The sequence below is a fragment of the Acipenser ruthenus genome, chromosome 1, assembly GCF_902713425.1.
Source record: "Acipenser ruthenus chromosome 1, fAciRut3.2 maternal haplotype, whole genome shotgun sequence".
Classification (NCBI taxonomy): Eukaryota; Metazoa; Chordata; class Actinopteri; order Acipenseriformes; family Acipenseridae; genus Acipenser; species Acipenser ruthenus.
The window spans coordinates 69,392,001-69,415,790 of record NC_081189.1 but is presented as its reverse complement, the minus strand read 5'-3'; the positions used below and the strand labels follow the sequence as shown (position 1 = coordinate 69,415,790).

At 38.4% G+C, this 23,790-nt stretch overlaps 1 protein-coding gene across 1 annotated transcript in view; it reads left to right on the top strand.

Moving 5' to 3' along the window:
- Window positions 1-23,790, top strand: part of LOC117420621 (sodium/bile acid cotransporter 7-A) — a 117,061-nt gene that overhangs the window by 19,940 nt on the left and 73,331 nt on the right. The window contains 1 exon segment of the mRNA XM_034034118.3: window positions 12,997-13,035. Within this exon segment, the coding sequence (XP_033890009.3) occupies window positions 12,997-13,035 (39 nt within the window).

Sequence of the window (23,790 nt, the reverse complement as noted above, 5' to 3'; positions counted from 1 at the left end):
CATCCGGTTAAATGTTTTGTGATTAATTAAAAAAAAAATCATACAAATCATTCATTGTTTTGTAACAACCACGCATGTAGGATCAAGTATAGACTTCAAAGGCAGAACCCCCCCTCCCCCCTCAAAATATATATTGTTGCAGCAGGCAAATGAGGAGAATGTTCTGTCTTAAGAGTATGAAACTAGTTAGTGCCTTACTTGATTCCCAGAAAAAATATATGTTGTTGACGAAGAAAGAAATTCCTGTTTTTATTCATACAACTATGCACAAAGCAAAATTGCACATTTAGTTTCACATTTAGTTGATTAATCAAACTCTCTAGCCTGCTGCTACTAGTTCTTTATAAAAGCAGCATATTTCTAGCAGACTCAACTCCACATCTGCATTATAATAAGATGCCACAGTGAAGAACAATGCTGTTGTGTCATCCAGTCTCTCTGTTAGTGAGATTAAACACATCAGCAAGTAATTGCTAGGTAAATATATTTCAGTGACTAAATGTCAGGTGGGAATGCAATTCAAGCAAGTTGATCTGCTGTGAAATGCAGATCATAGGAAGAAAAAGATGGGATGCGAAACCTGCAACATAGGGAATTGCCTTTTACTAGAATGGCAAACATTACATATTAGTTTTTGTTTAGTAATGTTCTGAGAAAGTTTTGAGGTTTTCTTGAAGTCCTTCTCTGCAAATCTTTCTCTTAACTTTGTTTATGCAACAGAATACCACATTTTCAACAATGCACTTGATTTAAAAAAAAAAAAAACATTGGAATGCTTTGTTCAAAAAGCAAACCTTCATTTTATTTTTTTTTGTTTACGTTTAATAGATGTTAAATGTATTTATAAACTGTAAGCTTTACATTTACTGTACGTGTTTTACTTTATTTGTAAATATCTGTACAATTGTGATAGAAGTTGACATGGTGGTTAAATGTTCTAGGAATAGCCAGAGAATATCTTTTGTGTAATATCTTTTGTAAATCAGATGGAACCCAGGCTTCAGTTAACCTGCACAAAGCCATTATGATCTCTGTGTGCTGTCCAAAGTATTTGCTTTCAGGGCATTAAATAAAAAATGTACCCTGTCATCCCGGCTAAATACTAAAATATAGGTTGAAACATTTTCTTGCTCGATTAGTTTTGCTCTTGATCTGCACTAAACTATATTAAAAATACCCTTTTTTGCTGATATCTTTAGATGCCAAAACATTAGTGTATTGTCTCCAATGTTTGTGTTTGTTTGTTTGTAGATAGATAGATAGATAGATAGATAGATAGATAGATAGATAGATAGATAGGTAGATACACAGTTACAAACAGAAGTATTGGCTTTTTATACCATATCAAGGTAGCCGATTAAGGACGAGCTAATTTTAGTAAACCTTTTAATAAATACCAAAATACACAATTTCTAGTAATTTAACAAATATTTAACAAATAATAAAAAAACAAATTAAAAAAAAAGTTTCTGTTGGATTGAGATCTGGTGATTGCAAAGGCCATTCTAGAACTTGTATCTTCATTTTCTTCAAGAATCCAGAGTTGACTTAGCTGTATGCTTGACTTGTTGGTAGATAAACTGTATGCCAATTTGAATTACTGTGTAATGGTGTTCAATCAGTTAATAGATTTTTTAATTAGTTCTATTTACATTTTTACAGCCTTTAAAATTAAAGGTGCCAATACTTTTGTCATGAACAGATATTTGAAATTGCTTAAGTGCTTTTTTTATAAAGATTGTTTGTTAAACTACCAGAAATTGTGTCTTTTGGTCTTTGTCATATTAATTGGTGGCTAACGTTCACTAAATGTTTTCTTGAAATATCTTATATCAAGTGTAGGATGCCAATAATTTTGTGTACAAATAACAAAAATAAATTACTTCTTTAAGTAAATGGTTAATTATGCATGGGATAAACAGAAAATACAATAGTTCTTTGTGGGTAACTCCAAAAGAATACAATTGTGAGCAAAGATATAAACACCTCTGTGTTAGTCACTTAGAACCATTGTGTATTCTCTCTGTTTACCACAACTGGTGGTTGCAGTGGATGTTTATATATGTGATATGACTCTTGGGGCTTCCACGATTACAGTTGGTTGTAAATGTATGCACTAACTGCTGTAAACTAAATTATTTAGACTTTAACACTAATTAATTGAGCCAAATTCACAAAAAAGTACAGCATCTAACTCCTGCAATGTAAAAGTAAAACTAACATTCAGGAAACGTGTAATTTAAATATATGCTCCCCATTTAATAATATTAGCACAGAATCAATGTGCTTAAATTAACTGTTCAATTTACTACAAAGCAGATTAATAACACACTAAATGAATGTAGTGGACAATACTAAACTGATGGCATCTTCTATTAAGTGGAACAACTTAAGGCAAATCAATCAAAGTCAATCACATTTGTAATAAAAAAATGAGGTTAGAGCTATACAAATATCCTATTTGCTACAAAACAAATCACCAACTACACCTGCAGGAGTAAAGTATAAAAACAGGTTACAAGTGGCTTAATCTTTTGGTGGTGGTATTGTTTTTAGCATCTTATTAAAAAAACACATTTTAAAAATAGATCCACAATCCAAGCAAATACCTTGGTATAAATATGCCAGCACTGCATTTCCAAATCATCTAGTAACATTTCAAAAAGCTCTGTGTGATTCCTGTCTTCATGAATACCAATATAACAATCATATTAGTGAGGAAAAGTAAAATAGGTGGCATTAGATTGGACTCCATAGTAGGAAGATTGACTGACTGATTTCAGTCTGTATGCATCAGCCCATTTATTCACCTCTCCATTTGTTTACTTACCTGTTTATAGCACTCATCATCCTTGTAATCTATAGCACAGTCCAATTTTAGTTTCTCTGAATTTCCCAGTCCCTTCTGTTTCCAAAGGAACTCCCCGGGGAATCATTAGACAGCGTTGCTTGATTGACACATGGGCTTAGTGTATCATTACGTTTGATGTCTGCATTTAGAGGTTCCAGAGAGTTCTCTTTCTGCCTAATTAATCAATGGAGACACTGGGTACCCCCAGCAGGACACCTCTGGCCATTCATTTATATTAGGAGCCTTGGCACTGTATATTAGAAGCATGCTTCAGCATTGATGGAGGACGCTGCTGCTCTACACAGAACAAACAAAAAAAAACTATTTGATTTTGGATATAAGGTGGTAACAGCCAGAGAAAGATGGGACACTCATGCTGGAGATAAAGTTTATGGCTCACGGCAATAAAGTTGCGGCATGACCTTGGGTAGCTCTGGGGTATGATAGACAGGGGTTGCTGGTTGAAAAGCTCAGAAAATAGTAGCCCTGCTGTTAACTGGGTAGTGGCTAGACTAGTTGGGTAAATGAAAAATAACCTTTTGCATAGTCTTATTTCATTTTATTGGAGACGTGACAGAATAATTTTGTTTTTAAGCAGGTAATCTAAAGAAGATAAAAATATGTTACAGTGCACAATTGAATGCTTTACAGATATTTAAGTATAAAATATATAAATAGTAGAGGGTTGCATTTAGATATCATTTTTTAGATTAGATCTAGACAGCACTGCAAATAAGCTGCGTTCTGGGTGTTTTACACATTGAAAATATATTACGTATGATATTTAAATTGAATGCATTAAGAATACGCATAGCAATTTTGCTGCACAGCTTGAGTTTGCATGTTATCAAGCTTCTTGTACTTTGTTGATTCCCAGCATCTCAATAGCCAATTGCTAATATACTGCAAGTGGTAGCTGGAGAATGGGTCCTACAAATACAGGGACAGCTAATTGTAGCCTGGGAATTGCCAGAAACACATGACCAATAAGTCTGGGTTTTCAACTAGCTCTGTATGTTTGTGACTGGTGAATAAGAGACTGAATTCTTTTATCTTCAGGATTTCTCTGTGCCGTCTTAGTCCCCCTCAAAATATCCTACCAATTTACCTATTTGTAAACCGAATTTTAGAAGGTAAATCTATATAATAAATACAATATTCTGTGTTTGGAGTAAGATGCTGTGTATTGCTACAGCAAGGCAATCAATAAGGAATACAATATTATCGTTTCTTTATTTTCATCTGTGCAGTATTGGTACAGTTTATTACAAAATATTGTTGGACATTTTTATTTATTTACATTTTTAGGGAGCTAAAGGGAGAGCACAAGAGACTGAGGAAGATTTACGGAAAAACTAAACTAACAGCCTACTTGTGGGAGGAGACTCTGTGAAAGCAGTAACTAACTACAGCAAGAGTAGCAACTATAATTTTATTAAGACAGGACCTAAGACCAAGTTTTTGTACAGTAGTTCAAATTAACATTACAGTTAACATGTAAGGCTGTAGTTAATGCATACCCTGTAAGTTAGCATTAAAGTATGTACTGTATTTATAGGAAGTGCTTGTGACTTTAAGGTAATGTTGCATTTTTGTCACCCAAAATACAGTTTACGCACATAGGGCTGAACTTTAGGGGAGTGTCCTCATTTACATACACATGTAGCGATTTAGCAAACCATCAACAGTGTTAGTGTTTGCGTTTCAATTGACATGTGAAAACCAGGTCTAAACTGTGCGCAAATTACATGGTCGACTGTAAATACCGGTGAAACTACCAGGGAAGCAGGCAAAGAAAAGAGAGAGAAATAAAATAAATATGGAGTGCGTACTGGATTAATGTAATACTTTGTAATGTGATACTTTGTAATATGATACTTTGTACTGTGACTTTGTAACACTTGTAAGTTGCCCTGGATAAGGGTGTCTGCTAATAAATAAAGAAGAAGAAGAAGGAGAAGAAGAAGAAGAAGAATTTTTACTTGGCCAGACAAAGAGAGGAAGAGGAGACGTCCCCAAATATTTAGTTATATGTCTTTGCTGAGCCTGTCTGACACACAGTGTATGCAGCAATTTCGCCACAATAGACAAACAATCACTGACATCTGCCAACTGCTTCAGGCTGACCTGGAAGGAGACATGCGGAGAGCACACTGTTTGCTTGTAGTACAAAGGTACGCGCACCAACACAGAACAGGCACCTCTACGTAGATCGTGGATCTGTGATGCAAACAACTACATCGCACATGTGCATGCAAACTATCATTGCTCAGGGGCTCCCGAGTGGCGCGTGCAGTAAAAGCGCTCCGCATCGAGTGCAGGTTGTGCCCTATAGCCTGGACGTCGCCAGTTCGAGTCCAGGCTATTCCACTGATTTACAAGCAATTCTCAAACGTATTTCCTTTTATTTAATTCAGTGGAATTATATGCAAATTAAAAAGTAAGTAGCAGGATTCTGAAAAAATATAGCATTACATGTCCCCATGTATTGCTACAACTGTTTAAATAACATACCTGTAATTTTTGTTTCCATTGTTAACATGCTGACAACTTTTTACACTTATAATTTTCAAAGTTCTTTTCTAAATGGCCGCTCTAGTGCACTGATAGTGTAAGGATTATTGCCTGCATTGTCAAACAGGTAACACAGCAATAACGATCCATGATGTGGTACGGTAAAAAGATGTCAGGATGTTAACAATGAAATGAAAAATGACAGGTACATTATTTAAACAGTTGTAGCAACATGTGGGGACATATAACGCTATATTTTTCTGAACCCCGCTACTTACTCTTTAAGGTATACACTAAAGCTCACATTACCTTAATGTATCATGTTTTACTAAATTATGTGGTTCTGTAGCATATGTTTCTTTTAAACAGTGATGACTTTAACAAGTGATTTTGAAAGTATAAAATCAACCTTTGTGAGTGGAGTAAAAACAATGGTCTGTAAAGTTTATAACGCTTGCTACAGTTTTGTTTTGCAGCACAGAACTGGCCAAAATAGGAAGCAAACACACACTGCAAGCAGGTTGATCATTGAGACACTACAATAAGTCTTACAGAAAATTGTGCACTTGGGTAAATGCATTGTGAATATGGCATATTTTTGGTACAGTACTCTCCACGTAAAGGAACATCTCCTAAGACAACACTTCGCCTAAGGGAACACGCTTGTGTTGAAACAGATTTTTCCCATTGTAAATGCTCCAGCTGAAGGAACAGGAACTTCATGGCGAGAGTGTCTTGAGGGACACAGATTGGTTTATGAAATCTTTCCAGAACCGCCGTCATGTCATTGAATCGTTTTATATTCTGATTTCCACGAGTGCACCTCATCGCTACAAAATGCCATGTAAACAAATGGCAAAATTTGCCGCAAAGTTAGAAATTGTTCAAGCTCTTGAAAACATCCTGAATCGGACACAAGTCGCTGAGCAATTTGGTGTTTCCCGTTCTGGTGAGTTGCTTCGCCATTCTGTTAAATAATGTGCATGTCTTGTATAGTGCTGCTGCATTTTGTAATGTGTGTAGGGGTGCTGTGTTAATTTAGTTTGACAGTTCCTTTATTAACCCTGAATAACGCCCATTATTTTTGCCTCTGCCATTGATAGACCGAAACACACCGCCAGCTAATTTCATAGTACGTAACGATCAAACTTTTTGACCGTGTTTTGCTTTTAGTTTTATTAACATACACTTGCCTGTTTTTTAGCTTTTACTTATTCAGTTCATTTCATATGTTGATGCAAGTGCATTATAATAAGTAATACATATGTATTTATTTATTGATTGATTCATATTGTGTCTGGTGGCTGACTGCCTTATTATTATTATTTATTTCTTAGCAGACGCCCTTATCAAGGGCGACTTACAAGATATTACATTATTTTTACATACAATTACCCATTTATACAGTTGGATTTTTACTGGAGCAATCTAGGTAAAGTACCTTGCTCAAGGGTACAGCAGCAGCGTCCTCCGCCTGGGATTGAACCCACGACCCTCCGGTCAAGAGTCCAGAGCCCTAACCACTACTCCACACTGCTGCCCTTGGAGAACAATTCGGTTATAAGAACACTTTGCTTGCTTCCCGAGGGGTGTTCTCTTAGCTGGAGACTACTGTACTTTGGAAATATAGAATAGAGATGCTTTTTTTCTATTTAAAAAAACTTTTTTGTTCTGTAAATTTAATTTCAAATTTAGTTGAACAAAAAACCGACAGAGTTAAACTTAGTTTTAGGAGCTGGAAAGCGTGTCTTTTAAAAGTTGATCATTTTTCTGAACTGAAATAGATTGACCTGTCCCGGTCATCCCTTTTATCTGTTGTTTTTAAAAATGAATTTGACATAGTGCATTCCTAATTAATCTGGCAGAGTCAGTTTCATCAAGGTATAGTTTTCTCATTTCATCTTGCTGTATATTGATGTAATGAAGGAGACCTGTCATATCTGCAATAAAATACAGGCCCTGTAGTTGATTTTCTTGCACACTGCATTATTAAATAAAACAGATTTGGAAGAAATAGGACGGCAATAAATATTTCTCATGAAGCTGTGAGGTGCACTGCAGCAATTGAAAGTGTATCTGTGACATACACCTCCCTTTAAAACCAGTGTAATAAAGAAATGATCTATCAATACCAAATAATGAGCGTAATCAGAAAGATATGTAAAAATATAGCTTATAAAAGATTTCCTTTATTAACTGTCATCATCTGCAGAATATATGTTCAAATAAACGTTGTGTAATAACTACGATCGAGATGAATGGGTCCCCCGTGAGAAGGCAATGTTGAGCGGGCTAGTGAATGAAAAATGGGCATCGGGACGGTAACATGCAGATACTGTCCTGCTTACATTCTCTCCCCAGTGTCATTCCCATTCATCAATGTCGACAGGCTTGGTTCTCATTAAACCTCCCAACCCCCCTTCTACAAAACAACTTAATTTCCTTAAAAGGACCAGACACCTGATTCAATTTAGCACCCATTACAAGAACCTGAATTTGTTTCCTGCCCTATATTAAGATGAATAGTCAATGAATACGTAATGTCAACAGAATTTTCTGATAGACATGTGCTACATTTTTAAAGCTTATAAATAGCTTCTGAGCTTAATAATGACTTCTTGATGAAAATAACATCTTTGTCTGCACAGAAATTTGCTTTTTTAAGTTTTGCTCTTTCTCTTCTGCTACTTTGTCCTCATTATTACAAACGATGCTCACCCTCCAGCCACCAAATGAGACCAGAACTTTAGATCAATCTACTGTGATAAAAATACACTTCTCCAAAAATGAAAGTAGCAACAATTCAAATTTACATTTTTCTAAAACACATTAATAAGAAGAATCAAATTTGAGTATTTCAAGGGAGCACTCTTTACACCAGAGGCTCACAAACATTTTTCCTGCACAGCCCCATTTTGAGACTTAAAAATGTATGTGATCCTAGAAAGCAATCGAAAAAACTTAGCAATCAACACATTAATACAATATTTAATGTACTCGCCAAATCTAATGTGACACGTGGGCTTTCATGTTGTGACACAGCTTTTCAAAATCCGGCGGTGTGGTTGAAACTGCACATCTAATTTCTGATGTTACATCACAGTGGTTCGATACCGAGACTTGATGCACACAAGTGCAGAGAATCCAGCTTCACACAAATAAGTGCTGGCAAATGGCACTTTTATCAGTTTTAAGGCACATGTTAAGAGTGCAGGACATTCACTCTTGACACTGAACCAGAACGCTGAGAGAGAAAGTCGGGCATATGTTCCTTGCAAGAGTCGAGCACAGGAAATGCCAATTGGCTGTTCGAATTCAGCTGCTGTCAAATCCATAGCATCAGGCGTGCACTGAAAGGGGTTTTGCCCCAATCATATTTTGCCATGTCTAAGTCTGGGGGGTGGGGAGGGGGTGAGGACACAAACTGATGGGTGAATAAGTCAGGAATTTGCAAAGCTGTGGGAAGGATTCATAGTTTTGACTTAAATTATTCTTCCAGACAGCCGTTTTATTTCACGAATGCTGTGATTCGATTGCTCAGCTAAAAGATGTTAGTGTTCTTTCCTTGCAAACCTGCATTCAGTTCATTCAGTTTTGCAAATATGTCTGTGGCATAGTCTCAGTCTTATTTTGATCACAGAGAAAATCAACAAATTCAGTTTTTTTTGCAGTCCATCGCATAGGCAAGCAGCTCTACTCCCAGTTCCAAAAAATCGTTCTAGTACCCTTCCTCCTTGAGGGCCAACGAACTTCAGTGTGGAGCAACAATACGTTATGATCGGACCCCATGTCTTCGCGCACGTCTGTTTGCAAAACTGTGTGAAGAGAGTGAGGCTTGATGTAATTCACAATGGATGTAGCCTGCTGCACGACTGCTCCTAGCTCTGTGCTTAAATCTTTAGCTGCCAGTTGCTCCATGTGGATCATGCAGTGAGTCCACACAGCAGACCGAGCAACCCTCTTCACTAAGATGAGCAGACCTGCTTTGTGGACTGCCACAGACGGTGCCCCATCTGTGCAACAACCCACCATGCGATCGAACGGGATATCGTTGTCCTTTATGTAGCCATGTAGCACATTGAATATTTCTTGTGCAGTCCCATGTCCTGGAAGAGGGTGACAGAACAGAATGTCTTCGGGAATTGCACCCTCCCATAAGTATCGCACAAAAGCTAAGAAATGTGCATCACGCCACTCCGTGCTCAACTTGAAGTGCAAAAGCATCCGTGATTTTCAGACGTTCCACCACTGTGTTTTCTTGATTTGCTGCTATCGCCTCAATCCTTCTCTTCACAGTGTTGTTGGAGAGAGGAATGGCTCTGAGTTTGTTCGCCTCAGTTTCCCCACACATTATTCTTACCGTATCGACTGCAGCGGGCAGAATTAAAGTGTGTGAGGCTTCTTGGCCCGTGTGATATGGGAGCTCTCACCTCTAATGATGCCCGTTGAGTTAATCAGAGACAGACAAGGCCCTTTTTCCTTTGCTGGAAAAATGATTTTGATTTCCCCATGTATTCCTTGTGAAGGGTTTCAAAGTGTCGCTGCAATTTATTTGGCTTCATGCTTTTGCTAGATAACACCTTGTGACATATTAGGCATTTTGGCTTTTCTTCGTTTATGACAAAAACACTAGTGAAGCCATACTCAATGAAAGCCTCATTGTATTTGCGAGCACGTTTTTTGCTCTTCTCTTGTTTTCCATTCATATTAAAATCAGTAGACTCACTGTTGATGCGCTTTATATTAAAAAAAAAAAAAAAAAAAAATCTATGGGGCTCTTTTAACAATTAACAAATCAAACTGAGGGTGGTATGGGGTGTCTTTCAGTGACGTGCATTTGAGACTAGCATGTGGGAGGGCCATATTTGGTAACAGAGTTACGTGATTGGTAAACATCAGTAGAGCCTATGCAGGCTTGCCTGCATGATAGGTTGTCACACTGTGCTGAGAGGCTGCTACGCCTTGCAGTGTGATGTGCAGTGTGCAAGCAGGAGAGACACCAGGGTGGCTTCTTGCGACCCCACTTGGGACCCACAGTTTGTGAACCACTGCTTTACAAATTAACAGACAACTACATGTTATTATGTATGTGACATCAGTGATACGCATCTAAACATGAAACCCAGGGAAATTAAAATTCTTGGAGATCAATTTTTCATACAGTTGAAAGTGGTCCATATGAATGTCCCAGTATGGAGTATGGGTTCTCCTGGCGTTGATGCAATCTCTACGTGGATAATGACTACATCGATATGGCATGATTCTGGTAGATGACCTCTTAAGGGATCATGTCCCATTCTTCAGTCAGTGCAACACCAAGCTCTCTGACATAGAGGGTTAAGATGCTGACGTACACAACTTCCTAGAAGGTCCCAAGGGTGTACTATGGAATTAAGGTCGGAACTTCTTTCTGGCCTGTGCATAACTTCTATCGACTCCTGCTCAAGGCAATCCATGACCATCCTGGCAGAATGACAACAAGCATTATCTTGCAAATTGTGGTGACTCCAGTTGTTGTCCAAAATTAATATTGTGCAGTGGACTGGCAGTTCCTCAGTATATTGTGTAGATATCGGCCATTGCGTGGTGTGGTTGACCTTCCACAACCTTTTTCAGGACGTCTAGGGTACAAACCTGTGGTTTGATAACGTGTCCACAATCTGGAAACAACAGAATTGGTCACACCAAATTGACAAGCTAACCCCGGATTCCATCATTTGAACAGCACTGGCAGTCTGAACTTCAGTCAAATATCTTCGCTGCCACCACCTGGTATAATTAGAAGCTATGATTCCCAAACCAGCAACAACAAACAATGTTATCTTAGCAGCAACTTGACTAATGGTCATATATGGGGTACCTGCTTGTAAGGGGGAGGTGGGGGGCAGCCAGTGCAAAATGCATCTCAATAGCTTTCACAATTTATTGAAGAACACTTAAAAGGTCTACCTGGTGAGTGCCTTAATAACTTGACTGAATGTTTTCGATGTTATTTTTGCTATATTTAATGTTTAATAAAAGGTGAGGAAGTTGGTTTTTCGAACTTTGTTTTGCACTCATTAAAGGTACAATTAATTCCACAGAGTACCACTGAACATACTTGCAGTATTTGGAAATATTAAACATTCAGAGAACTGAATTACTGAACCATGTTAGGATTTATATACACTGCTACTTTTATTGTAATTCACAGGAACAAAGATGAATTACCAGGAAAGACAAACACATTGCTAGTACCTGATAACATCATTTTAGTAAAGACTGATAAAGGCAGTTACACTTGAAAAGTCATCTGCAATTTTACTAAGGGAGAAAAACTTTCCTAAACACACACTCCTGCTTGTGTGCCGGCCTTGCTGATATGGGAGAAAGATGTTAAAATATGTGAGTTTCCAGCTGTCTGATATAATGTTTTATTTAGCTGCAGGTTTTGAAATGTCCCCATCTAGCACAGAGTGCCATATGTTGCATCCCTGTTAGTAAGCAAAGGTTCTGAGTCTGTTCCTGGTCACAGAGGAGTGCCGTCCAGTTCCATCATTTATTGATAAGACTACGAAACGAAGAATCTAATGAAATTATCAAAGTTCTTGAATTAATTATGAACATGAATAAGAAAGCTAAGCTCTCTGGAGCCAGTGATCTCATTACCCATTCAGTCTCATCATCTTTTGGAGCAGTGTGCAGGGGCTTGAGCTTCATCTCATAGACTTGGCTTTGGACTTCATTCAAAGTTGCGGAACTTACTGGCATCGTGGTCTATGGTGGTTAATTTATTTTCTTTCCTTTGTACTGTCGTTTGACCGACAAGCAAGATCTTACAGCAAATGAGGCTCTATGATCACAACGAGGTGTACCTTTGTACATGTTTTTTTCTTTTTCATGTGACTGGACGGGGTTCAAGACTTTACCCATGTTAATTCGTTGGGCAGCTTTCAAAGAGAAGAAGAAAACAGACCTTCTGAACATTTTGGATTACAGAGATATGCTGATGTTTCAGCTTTCATTTCTTTTCTTCATATATATATATATATATATATATATATATGTTTGTTTTGTTTTAAAAGGTCCCTTTAGGTAAGCAAAGGCCACTGCTTGAAAGCATTTCATTTACAGTATAGCGTTGCTTTATTCCTTTGCCTAGATACTTTTTCATTTGAAAGCTTTACAACTAAGGCTTTGGAAGCTAGATATTGTTAAATTACTTAATAAAGTGTTTTGTAATCTGCTTTTGCGTTGGCTGTACAGTATGTCTTTAAGAATACCGGAGACTTCTAATGGCTACAGTACCTTTCCTGTGTTTCTGCAGTTCTGTTTTCTGCTAACCTCTGCAAGATTAGAGTCCTCTTGACCGGAGCTGTTTATAGGGAGATGCTGAACAGTTTTCTTAAAGAGAAATATTTCATGTAATTTACTGAATGGTATCTATTTAGACGAAACGCTTACCTTTTCTAATGCTCGACTGCAAAGGTGCTTTCAAATCAGTCTGAGGAAAATGGTTAATGCCACACTGTGTTTTTCATCATTGCAGATTTGTTGGTGAATTGTTTCTGTACAGTTTTAATGGCAATGTCTTTCAGCAAAACATATGCACTAATTCATGTTTTTTTATGTTGTTTTTTTTTTTTTCACAGGCTGCTGCTATATTCAATTCCGCCTTTGGAAGTTTTCTGGTAAGTGGCTGTATTTTAACTTTCTTAGATAAATAATGAGTTATTTATTAATGTTCCACTGCACACTGTATGATTAGCCACAGTGAACACTTTTTTGGGGAGAATGAACAGAGCCTGTGTAGATGGAAGCCAAAACTCAAGACTCAAGGGACAAAGATAAACACTGGTCTCATTTTGTAATGCTCATGAATATGTAATATATAGTGTGTGTGTGTGTGTGTGTGTGTGTGTGTGTGTGTGTGTGTGTGTGTGTGTGCATTTTAATAACTCTAAGGCTGTGTTTATATAGTGTGTGTGTGTGTTTATTTTTGTAACAAAAATGTGATATACCTTATATAGAGCTACATTTACTTTTGCTGTGTTGCAAAGCTTGCTTACAGTCTTCAAAAAAAATAGATATAAACAGCTTAGAATTTCAATCTAAGGGATCTTATATGTGTATGTAAATTGAGTATTTTTTATGTTTCTTTTCCAATTATATTTATTTACTTTAAAGCTGGTTTATAGGAGATGTATATTTATTTATTTACTTATTTGTATATTTTAAACAAAAAACAAGTGTTCTTGCTTAGAAAATGAGTTGCCGTGTGGACTATCTGAAAGATGTTTTTTGGTCATTTCATTAGTAACTAAAATCTATGCGACTGTTTCAGGACAGTCAAGAAGATCTTAATAATTTAAAGTGTATTTTTACTGACCACTGCTGATTTATGGTGAAATAACGCTACAGAACACTTTTCAGCTTAAATATGATATGTTTTACAGTGATCATTCTGCTGCTTTACCTGAATTGACAGAATTGATTTATCTGCAGATACATCTTTTAAAAAAGGTTTCTATCAATATATAGATACTTTTTATGAGGTCCTTCAAATAACCATTACTTGTATCAATGGTCCCGGGAAAGGAAAACATGGTCTGACGGTCAGTCTTGTTTACTCCAGTGTAATTATGGAGGAAAAGAAGCAGCACCAATTAATGTGACGTGTACAAAGTTTAATGGTTTTGTTTCAATAATAATACTACTACTAATAAAAACAAACACTGCAATTAGTTTCTATGATTCCTTTTTGTCAGGAATCAAAGGTTCTGTTACTAATGGGGTAAGAAATATGTGTACAGATAGATGAGTCAGCAAGTTTAAAAATAGTTATACATAAGTACCATGGAGAGGGTAAAATACTACAGAGATTTATGTGTGCACATACAGTATACTGCAGTTGATTCTTGTAATAATAATAGTTAGCTTGCAATTAGCAGGCATTTATAAGGAAAATGAAGTACTTTTGTAATTTCCACTAGGATCTCTACCTCAGTATATTACCATCAAGTTATCTTTTGATTATGTATGCGTTTGCCCATTCATAAAACTGGAAATGTTTACACTTGTATCTACCAAAACATTTCTTCATGTTTTGTATAACCATCTAAACAATACATTTAGCAGGGTAAACACAACTCTGTCACTACAGAAATTTTATCTCACAAGTGTCAAAAGTTCAGTATTTAGAATTAGATATTTTACATATTCATGCTGGGCTTTTTAATGTCCCTTGCCTAATTAATATGCAACATTTTAAGATCTAATTGTTAAGGAAAACTGTGTTTTTATGTAGCAGCAATGGTAATAACTAATGATGGATGAATAAAATTTACATACATTTCAGACCAAGAGAATATCTGATCATTGTGCCACAGAGAATTGCTCAAAGTTAGGAAGTTAATTTCATTATCTCCTCCCCCCATTTAAGACTGCTGCTTTACAATAATTGGAAAACAGAATAAATGATTAGATTTTATAACACGATGGGCTTTAATAAAATCTGATGGCATGTTAGCTTTACAGAAATGGTGCCAATTACACAGGAAAGCATTGACATGATTTGTATTATTATTATTTGAAATTGACGGTGAGGAAATGTAATGGAAGAATTATCTTCCTTTTCATTTTACAGAATAAAAAAGTGTTTTTATATTAATATTTAATAATTTTCATGACAAGTGTGTGCACTCCTGGTATAGCATAATTTAAATGCAGCCTCTACATTTTTTTGGTTTGGTTTCTTGGGTCCATATATTTATTGAAATTGTACTTTTGTTTTACAAAATCCATAATATATTTAGACTACTTATGAGATTTCTTCCACACATAATATTTAGCACTTTCATAGTGTGTTGTGTTGACTGTGCAAGTGCAATCAATTGCTACATACATATATATAATCTAAAGAACCCACGTTATGCTAAACAACTTCCATAGTATGTAAATGATAGTCATTTTATAAAGTTCAATACACAATCACTTGCATGCATAATGTTATATATTGATAGTACTTCTAATTTAAGCCATAATGTTACATAATATGGGTCAATGAGTAGTTGATATGCAATTTATAGTACTGTACATGGTAAATAGTTCATATTTTCACATCATGGATACACTTGATTATCATTTTTAGTGATTTTTTTCTTCCTTAAACTGATCAGAGGGAAGAACAATGTACGTTGCTCCATCTACAAATACTCACATCAAGATAAATGCCATTATATCCTAATCAATCCCTGCAAAACCGAGCTTTAAAACCAATTTTAAACAGAAAAAAACGGTATCTACTATTCAGATAAAGCAATTCTTCATTCATTCTGGCACAACTGTGCAGAAAGTAACTGCATTAGTCATAGTGTTCATTTTTCTTAGAAATTTGTGACAGGAATTTAATTATGAGAATGACCAGCAACTACAAATTTAATTTTGGTAGGCTGGACCAACTTGATTTTTTAAGAATGATGGATTTTATTTTTTGGCCCTCCACCCCCCTTCCTCGTTGTTTCAGGAATTCAGAAACAATTTTAAAAAGGGAAGGTTTCACTTTATAGCTTTCCACTGTTCCTCTGAAAGTATACTGGATGCTTCAAAACACGGCTTTGTTGTTGAGTGCTGCTCACTAAAATTGCATATTCAAGCAGTACATTTAAGTGTTTTCTGCTGTGGTAAGCAGGTGTGCTACAGCTCCAAACCCTGAGTACCAAGACATTCCTGGTGTAATGCTTAAAAATATTATAACATGTGAGAATGAGCTGATGTTGTGATGCGTTTTTCAAAAAACAAAAAAAAAATCCTTTTTAATATGCTTTCAGAAGTTAGTCATTATTTTTAATAATGGCTTGAAGGTTCAGAGCTCCTAGATAAAGTACAAAAAATATCTGTTCCTTCCTGTTACACCAGTATATGACTTGACATAGCCAGTATCACACACACATTAACAATCTTGCCTCCAGGTGCCCATTACAAGCTGGACAAACTCAAGGTTTGTAGAGAAGGTTACAGATCGAAACTCTATCCCTGTGTTTATCATGTTTGCTCCTCCAGTGTTGACTCTGTGTTAAAGTCAAAATGCCATCCATATCATGTTGTTTTCTTTTCCATTAAACCTTGTGAAACTAAAGCCAAGTATACAAAGAAACACGTTTCGAGAAACATTTAGTATTCATGCAATCAGGAGACATTCTTTGAACATTTGACTTGGTGATCATGTGACTAAGCAAGACAGCAACTCCCTCAGAAGACAACGTGTTTTGAACAGCTGCTAGGATTGTATAGACATGGCCTTACTTAATTACATTAAAGGTGGAATGTGTCCTTAAAGAAAGGTAGGGTTTTTTTTTTTGTTTTGTTTTGTATGCTGGTCTTAAGGAAAGTAATTTGGTGTCTGCCCAAGCTGGTCCACAACAGCACATTACTTAACCCAGCAGTCTAGTCGGTGGCCTCTTTTGCCTCTGGAGGTTTGGGTTTGAATCTGGCTCAGGTGAAATAAGTTTGTGGTCTAAATTTAGCCCCCAGTGCTTTCACAAGACGAAACCAACACACAGTTCATCACAGTTTGGCACAATTAACAGTCTGTGCTTGAGTGGGGCCCGGGACTGAATGAAATGAATGCTCTAGTCAGAATTTTCGATGTGCTATTAGAGCTGCGAGGGTTTGTGTTGCCTGGCAGCCAGGGCCATTACACTTGATATTTCATGAGCACCAATAAAATAAATAAAATATTTGTGCAATGTACAGCGCAATACAGATCTACTGCCTCGTAGCAGAAGCAAGGTTCAGTGGTTTAGTGTTTTGCTTCACTTCACAGCCTCAACTTTGCTGACCTGTAAGCTCAGTGTATACTATAAATAAACATTTATGGTACGACAGTCACGTACAATCCTAGTTTAAACCAAATGATTTCTCCACAAGCAGTATAGATAACCTGGCTCTTATTGTAAACACTATTAGATTACGTAGGTTTACATTATTCTGACAGGTTAGCCCATTGTATCCATACAGTTTTGTTCCTGTTCACCTGCTGAAATACTTAAGTAACTATATATATAATAATGAAAAGCAACAATAAAAGATTAAGAAAGTAAAAAAAAAAAAAAAGATTCAAATTAAATACAGTTTGTATTACGTTTATTTACAGTGTTGCAGGTTTTAAAAAAAAAATTAATTTGGCATTTTTCTCAAGAAGTGCTAATACTGGGCTGCTAGGCCTAATGGAGCTGAACAGGTGGGCCTTATGTTAAAAAAAAAAAAAAGAGTTTTGAAAACCCTGCTTTAGAGGATGCTGGCATTTTCTAACATAAAGACATTTCTGGATGATCTAACCTGTGTTACATGGACTTATTAAAGTGTGTGCACTTCACACATTTACCAAAACCACTAATTGGAATCAAAAGGCATATACTGAGATGACTATAAAGGAAAACTAAAACCCAACATAATATGACAAAGGAACAACTCTGTTTTAATCACTGCGTATTTAGGGATTCAAATTTAGTTTGCTGAGTTGGCTACAGCAAAAATAAGCTGAACATATGTCATGGCCAGTAATTGTTAGGATGCTGAAAATGCTTTCTACTCCTGTTTTAACAAATGACAATGCATTGATTTTTCTTTGTTTTTTTTTCTCCAACTATGGCACAAATGAGCCACTATGAGAAATATGGAGTGGTAGCAAACATTGTGCCCAGTGAAAACCTTTCACTTTGCTGTCACGATAACATATGTTTATTTAATGTGATCCACAATAGGTTAAATACTGGTCTCATTAAATCCCACATCCCTAGTGTCTATTAAAAGTGCTGTGGAAGAATGAAAAAGATTCTTTAAATTGCTCAGGTCAGGATTATAGGAATGTAGTGCATTAGCTGCCTCTGGTGTACTTATTTTTGCTTAAAGAGCAACTTGGTATGGGAGTGAAATATCAGAGTTGTCTTAACTAATATATTCTTGTTGTTCAGATTCGCTCTGTATCATTTTCTTTTTAATAGTGTAACCATACAACCTGCCACCTTCAACACTCTTAACTGATATGTTGTGCCCATATTAAGTTTATTATAAGTTTCTATAGCTTTATTAAATTGAGGTGCAACTGTACAACATTCAGTACATATTGTAATATACTGGTTGTGATACTGTAATTCCCTTTCAAGTATAAATGCAACCATTACTGAATGGGTATTTACCTCCTAAAGACCAGAATCCTGAATACTTTATAGCAAAGCTGCTCTTTGAGCCTGTGACGCAGTCGTGACCCCACCCCCAAGGGAACAAAGTGACTGCGCTCACAGATCTGTGTCATTTTATCTTTCAAGACTGACCTGATCGGAGAGCCTTGTTGAGTTAAGTACATTGTTGCTTACATCTGTATATATTTCTCATTGTATGTGTTTTTGAACATTTTGTATGTTTATAATTAAACAAATCTCTGTAATAGTTTTCCTATTTACGTGCATTTGTGTGCATTACAGCCTGTTGCTAGGTACGTCCCGCTGCGGCCTTGTACCCCATGTGAAGCCAGCGGCTCAAGTCGTTCCTTCCCAGGGAAGTTGCTGCATTCTCGACCCCATGGCTCAGAGCTAAGGGAGAGCAGACGACACACCCGAGAAAGTAGCCCAGGCAGGAAACTGTCTTCACGGTCTTCCTCATCCTCCTCCAGATCTGCCTCTCCTTCCCCTCCCGTTCCAGGCAATTGGCAGACTCGGAAAATCTGGGCAGCTGTTTCCCACCAGGGAATTGTTCTTGCTGAATTGCTGTGGGAGTGCTCAGCACCACCTGCCCCGCCTGCCCCCTTGGGGCCCCGCCTGCCCCCTTGGGGTCTCATGGGGCTGCGAGCACAGATTGGCCACAGGAGGACATACTGTCCATCGCCACCTCTGAGGAGGTGGGCAAACAGGAGGTGGCCTTCCTGACTGAGGATGTGGAGTCAGACGGCACTTACCCTGTGGTTAAGCTCTCCCTGTCGGCAGAGCTCATACTGCTAATCAAGAGGGCCACTGCAACCTTGCAAGTGCCCAGGCTTACAGCAGGGGAAACAAGGGAGTCAATTTTTGATGATGTGCCTACCACCTCTCCCATATCCCCCCCAGTACACCCACATTTTCTATGTGATATCCAGTATTCCTGGCACAGTCCAGCAGCAGCTCTTGCTGTTTCCCGTAGGATGGATCACCTATATTGGGTGTATGTTGTGGAAAAGCTGGGCCTAGCCCTTTTTCCGCCAGTTGAGGCTTCCATTGCTGCCTTGGTCCAGTCACCTAATTTGGTGCTCTTATCCAAGGATGCTGCCTGCCTGTGACAGAAGTACAATGATTCTTGGTTGTAAATCTCCCTCCCGACCTGTGAGGGCGCTAAGCAGCGAGAACAGAGTTCCTTGGACGGGCTGGTCTAACAGTTCTATCCCAGGGTTCAAGGGAAGTTGGCCAGTCGGAAGGGGGCGGGACTCCATTGCAATAACGCATTGACCCGGAAGGGAAACGACGTGGCAGCCACAGATTGGAGAGGCGGTTGGACTCGTTTACCAAGGGGTCATGTGTGACAGCATAAAAGGGGATGGAGAATCATAATCTATTCCTTCGCATTGGTTTACATGGAGAGAACTGAGAAGGACTGTGAGAGACTCCATTAAAAGCTTTGTGAAAACAGTATCGTGAGTGTTTTTTTTTTGTTTGTCTGTGTGTGTAATCGTCTTGTTTGTAACACTACACTAGACAGCTAACACGATTCCGGAGCTGTTGCAGAGGGCCAGAACTAAAGCCAAAACAGCACTGCACTACTGTCACAAACATAAACTGTATCACCCACCTCGAGCACTACAGCACTCACCCAGGACTGGTGACCGTGTATGTATAATTGTGGGGCAGTGTGGCGGAGTGTCCCACCCCTATATGTATTTGTATTATTATTTGTATTTTGGTTTGCGGCGCAGCTCAAAGCACCGCGTATTTGTTATTGTTTTTACAATTTAAAAACCCTGTGAGGATGCGTGACTGCTCAGCTAGTGATTTAGCTAGCTGACAGTCACGCATCCTTATTAAACTTGTGCAGACGGTGACCATCTCCCGAGTTAATTCATTGATTAATTGTTGCTAATCGGGAGATGGTCACTGTATATAAACATGCAGCACTCTACCCTCGGGGGGGGAGTGTATTAGGCGTGAGAGCGAGGAGAGAGAAAACGAAACAAAACTTACCAATAACTGATAAGCATGCTGGTTTACATCAGCACGATATTTATTTGTTTAGCCAACACACCTTTTTGTTTGTTGTGTTTTGTGTTGTTTGTTTAAATCTTTTGTTTATTATTTAATAAATATGCTGAGCGCTGTAGCGTTCAGCTTCACCCGCCCATCCATTGTTTTGTTTCTGGTACTTCCTGGTCCGTGAAGTCACCATACACACACCACTCAACTGCTGCTCGACCACAGGCAGATACGTGTGGTTTATTGTTTGGGTCTGCAAACCCGTTATTGTTTATTGTTGTTGTTATTGGTCACTAGACCTGAATACAAAAATAAAAGACCCCTTTTCCAAACCGGATTAAACCTCTCGGTCTGTTTCATTACCGCACTGCATCACCCCTGCACCTCCTCATATAAAGGGATTATTCAGCTGGGGTGTTCGCCGCACTGCTGGGGAAAAATAACAGAATTCTGGTAGCATACCAGTTGCATTTGCAGCAGTCCCTGTCCACAACAGCTGGATGAGCTGCGCCTGGTGAACAAAAACCTGTTCTGTGTGTCCAAACTCAACGGACAGGCTGTAGGCAGAAACCTGGCTGTGCTGGGGCTGCTGGCACGCAGCTATGGATTTCCTGGGCATGGGTGCCTGACGGGGACAAAGCTAAGGAGCTGGTTCGCCTGCTTCCCAAGCGACCATCTCCGGCACATAAACCAGTGGCAAGCTGGTGCCCTAGGGCCCACAGCCCCAAAATCCAGCACAGCCGGCTGCACCCGCTGCCAGAGGTGATTCTCCAGACTGGCCTGTGGCTGCTCGCTGCGGAGGCCATAATAGGTTCTGCCGCCCTGTGCAAAGACAGAAGGCACAGGCTAAGCCACAGGAGAAACAGCAGCCCTAGGAGTTTGCTGCCACAGGCCCAGGGCTCCGTCTCAGGGAGCCATCTGGACTTTTGACGTCAATGCACCAAAGACATCTGGGTGCTTACTACGCTATTCACTACAATTCAAGCATGGTCCCCCTTCCTTTCAGGCCGTGACTACAACATTAGGGCAGTTTCGTACCTAGTTTACTGGCAAATTATTCGAATCATGGTTCACTTGCAAACGGACACATTTTTTTCAGGTTTGCTTCGGTTTGTTTCACACCAGAAAAATTCAAGCGAACTTGAGTTTCTTTTAAAGTGCATTCAAATTAGTTTTTTTGGTTCTTTCTGCTTCATCCAGACTAGAGTTCAATTGGTTACTAGAGCGGAAGTTCTCGAAAAACATTTTCAATCATGCCCAACGTGGAGAATACTTTACGTGCTGTGGCTGTGCTGATGTTGTCCGTGTTCTTTTGGTTTATTTAGTGCTCACAACATCAAATCATTGCCGAAGAAACGTAATATGCCGAAAGAGAGTATTTGTCAGAAAAACACTGTTCTTTTTGAGACAATCATGATTATGAAAAAAGATTTACATATTGTACATTCTCAATTGCAATTTAGCTGTTATTGATAATAATAATAATAATAATAATAATAATAATAATAATAATAATAATAGCGTGTTATGAATGTTGTACGTGTGACAGTGTGGTGAGATACAGATGCAATAGGAGCTGGTTTACTAAACTAAAGATGAAGCAGCGCAAATGTACATTGTCTTGGTACAATGTTTTCCTGCGAGTGTATATGGCACAATGAAACCAGACACAATACATGTGCTAAATCATTATTCAATTGTCATTTCATATTTTTCCTATGACTTTTCTTTGCCTTGTGACAGTTTACTATTATGCTTAAAGAACACGCATGCTGCTAGTAAATCTCAAACACTGGTATTAGCGTAATGTCATTGAATAGTGCCGGTTGCGCCAGTTAATAAGTCAGCCCCATAGTATTTTTTTGTGATGTGATTCCAACCCTGATGCAGCTCCTGAGCAGTCAGCCGTGAAAAACTGTCAAATAAAAGGTGCCGTGAAGACGGCTCACGCTACTCTGCTAACAAATGGAGGTCCCGCTTCCACACCTGTCTGCTATACTGGGTGGGATCTCCTATCCCTAAATTAACTCCCTGTTCCTCAGGCAGTTCACCCAATTCCAACGTCGGATTATACACACGATCGTTGGTGCATTGCAGCATCCTTCTCCCAGTCATTCTCCCGTCGTTCAGCAGCACAGACGGAGCGATGCTTTGGCGGCAGCAGCGCTCTGACTCCTATGACTTACAGCAGTCTTGATCTGTGTAATTCGGACCCTTTTATTCCTGGCGCTCAGCTGCACTATGCCCACCTGCTGATTAGGAGCTCCCAGCTGGTAAACACACACACGCTTGTTCCCACAACTAAACACAGCAGGCAGGCTGCTACACACAAAAAAGATTCTCCATTAAAACCAGTTCTGTTCTTATTTATACAATCACTACACTCTTATTTACAATAAACAATCACAGAAGCCCCCTCCTTATGTGCATGGCACCAGGCCTGCTACAACACCTTACAGAATGCCAGGGCAGTGTCCACGTGTTCCCAGTACAGGTACAATTGGGGCGTCTTTCAGACGTGGTGTCTGCCTTGTGGGTTTGACCCCACAACTTGTCCCATGGCAGTTATACTGCAATTTTTGCAGGAGCTTTTTGATGAGGGGAAATCCCCCTCCATGTTAAAGGTCTATGTGGCAGCTATTTCAGCTTGCCATGTCAAAATTTACTTGGTCTCCCCAGGAGCTCACTTCCTGGTGTGGCAATTTTTGAAAGGGGCTTGGCGACTTTGTCCACCTATGAAGGACATTGCTCCTCACTGGAGGCTAAATGTGGTGTTTAATGCACACATGAAGAGATAGAGAATAAACAACACGTCACACAATGATGCAAAGTTAACGGTCTTTAGTATTAATTCTAATATAACAATATTATATTAAGCAATAAGCATACATAAAGAAAATATATTACCCATTTCTATATGGGACAGTCATGTAGCTTGGAGGTGATCTGCTGTTCTCTCTGGTGGAAACTGAACTGCCTACTGTGACCTAGCCATATTGCTTTTTACTCGGTTCCCTTCCACCAAATGTAAACACATTCTTTTGGCACACAGAACCACACCCAAACTGGTTTATGTAAAGCAGGTCTTACAAATTAGTAATAAGACTATTATTTCCGTAAATGCTTGATGCCCATAAACATTGGTAATGTAACAGTATGATGTGTCTGCCCAACAAAAGCAGGCAGTTAGAAGGAAGGTAGCTCTTCTGTAAATATGCTTGAAATAATGAT